Source organism: Sinocyclocheilus rhinocerous, unplaced genomic scaffold (assembly GCF_001515625.1).
Source record: "Sinocyclocheilus rhinocerous isolate Xijiao unplaced genomic scaffold, SAMN03320098_v1.1 scaffold1703, whole genome shotgun sequence".
NCBI classification, from domain to species: domain Eukaryota; kingdom Metazoa; phylum Chordata; class Actinopteri; order Cypriniformes; family Cyprinidae; genus Sinocyclocheilus; species Sinocyclocheilus rhinocerous.
The window spans coordinates 166612-169483 of NW_015640476.1; the positions used below are offsets into that span (position 1 = coordinate 166612).

Below are 2872 nucleotides of genomic sequence, written 5' to 3' on the forward strand. Positions count from 1 at the left end.
ACACACACACATTATATATATATATATATATATATATATATATATTCATATTTATATTATATATGAATAAAATATATAAATATATATATTACATATATTTGTATATACATATTATATATACATATTAATATTATATTTACATGTATGTGTTTGTATTTATATATATATACACGTATATACACAGTGATTAATCAATTTGACAGCCCTAAAATATATATACATTTTTATTTTTTTTTTTCCAGTTTTTATTTTTTTTATTTTAGTACATCAAGTTAAACTTAAAAAAAATGAGAAATGTTGCTTTGGCATCTGGTTGAAATAAAATAGTTCATATTTTCTTTTATTCCAGTTAATGTATATTTTATGCAAGTAACGAAAAATCGTTTTTTAATGGTTTTAGTTTTAGTTAACTATCATAACCCTGCTTAAAACAGCAGTGTGAATGTAATGTCAACTGAGACACAATCACAACTAAAAAGAGGTTTGTGTCCACTTTAAAGTCCAGCAAAAAGGTTCAAATAAAACGCTTGAAGTTTTTAATGTTTGCTTTCATGCCATGTGACAATTAACCACCGATTAGAGAACCGTAAACGTGAATGTGTAAGAAAATAAGTTATGTCGAAAGGGTTCGGCTGATCCCTGGCGTCGAGTGTTAATTGTAGTTGTTTTAATCTCATTTTTGACATGTTTTCTTTTGCAGGAACTCTGTTCGCTCAGAAGTCGGCGGCTGCAGCTGCGAGTGTGAATGCTCCTCCAGCAGGACCCAACTTCACCTTCTCTAGCTCCGCCCCCAGCCAAAGCCCCGCCTCTTCCTCCTCCTCCAAGGGGCGGAGCTCCCCGTAACCGTCTGCCGGTTGGCTCTCAAGTCACTGATTGCTGAAAATCAAACTGTTGCACAACCAGTACCTCATTTTCTCCTGTCCGCATGTTTGCAGCATGAACACACATGCAAAAAATAACGTTAAAAAATTACGCTAAATACGATCAGAACGTTCAGCCAAACGACGGGCAGGTTTTACAGAACTTGAAGATTTTTATTTAGAGTGTGTTTTGATCTGTCTTCTGATTGTTTCGAGACTTTTTTTTTTTTTCCTCATAAAGGTTCCTCGTGTTACATTCATACCTCAAACATTCAGCGGTGGAACGTCACAGGAACGTCTTTTACCTCAGGATCTGTAGTTTAGGCTTTCTCTGAATACGTTTTTTTTTTTGTAGAATTGGTTTTATTTCGTCAGGATCAGAAACGCTGGCGTGGTTTTAGGACGGGACCGCACTGATTCCCTTCTATGCATCGGTGTTCGTTAGGGAAGACGAACCTCGGAATCTTGTCAGGTTCTTGGGAATAAATCTGCTGTTCGGAATCGCGTTCGTTTGATGATGTCAGGACCCAAGAACAACCGTCAGATACCTCAGAAAGCAGCTGAATGTCTCGTCTCTGGGGTCTGCTAAAACTAATCATTTCAGCTGGATCTCAGGGCAGGCTTTAAATATGTGGGTGAATCTCATGAAAAAAAAATATATATATATATATATATTCTTTTTTATTATTTTATATATATGTATATGCACATATTTGCATACATATTTTATTTTAATTTTTTAAAATATTTTAATAGTTGAATATCAAAGTGAATCTCATGATCACATGAAAAGGAAAAAAAATTAACTTAAATGATTTTAGCAAATGGCTGCAATATAACAAAGAGTGAAAAATTTAAGGGGGTCTGAATACTTTCCGTACCCACTGTATATATATGCGCACATATTTGCATACATATTTTACATTTTATTTTTTAGATTTTAATAAATATATGTAAGCACATTATATGCACATATATTTTATAATCTATAAATGTAAGTGTATAAATATATATATTTTTATAAATATATATGCACATATGTGCATATACATATATATGCATATAATATTTAAATAATAGTCACAGCGTAAAACATCTAGATCGGCCTAAAACAGGCATAATTTTCTTAATGCAAAATATGATTTCTTTCTTCTTTCTGTTGATTTTGGATTAATTTAGAGGTTTCATGAGATTCACCCATGAATGGTGTGATGAACTCTCAGCGTAACCATCCAATCATTCCTCAAGCGCAGCAGCAGCTCCGCGTCGGTCAGATGCGTGTCTGTATGATGTCTTTCATCCACACTGACGCTTGATGTTTTCGTCTCACATTTTTGCCCTCCGTAGCAGGAAGGCGTCTCTCTCAGGAAGTACTGTGATGTTTTTAAGTGAACTCTCATTATTGTTAAGATGATATAAATGCATAATCAGTGGTGAAGTACCTCAGACTCTGCTGTGGAGATTTACACTACATACCTCATGCTGCCGTGACGACGGGAGACGAAACGTTCCCGTTCCTGCGCAGATTCCGGAATGCTGGACGTGAATCCCTCGAGCTGGACTCTCCTTTCTCTGTGTGTCTTTTTCTCGTGGCGAAACCAAACGTGAACTGTTGCATTTGGACGGGACCGCACTGATTCCCTTCTATGCATCGGTGTTCGTTAGGGAAGACGAACCTCGGAATCTTGTCAGGTTCTTGGGAATAAATCTGCTGTTCGGAATCGCGTTCGTTTGATGATGTCAGGACCCAAGAACAACCGTCAGATACCTCAGAAAGCAGCTGAATGTCTCGTCTCTGGGGTCTGCTAAAACTAATCATTTCAGCTGGATCTCAGGGCAGGCTTTAAATATGTGGGTGAATCTCATGAAAAAAAAATATATATATATATATATATTCTTTTTTATTATTTTATATATATGTATATGCACATATTTGCATACATATTTTATTTTAATTTTTTAAAATATTTTAATAGTTGAATATCAAAGTGAATCTCATGATCACATGAAAA

The 2872-nt window shown here is 35.0% G+C and overlaps 1 protein-coding gene across 1 annotated transcript in view; it reads left to right on the plus strand.

Annotated features, from left to right (window-relative positions):
* LOC107753192 (AT-rich interactive domain-containing protein 3A-like) overlaps positions 1 to 956 on the plus strand; it is a 26568-nt gene extending 25612 nt beyond the window's left edge. The window contains exon 8 of the mRNA XM_016569317.1: positions 701 to 956. Within this exon, the coding sequence (XP_016424803.1) occupies positions 701 to 843 (143 nt within the window). The 3' untranslated portion in view covers positions 844 to 956. The remainder of the gene's footprint in view (positions 1 to 700) is intronic.
* Positions 957 to 2872: the final 1916 nt, after the last annotated feature.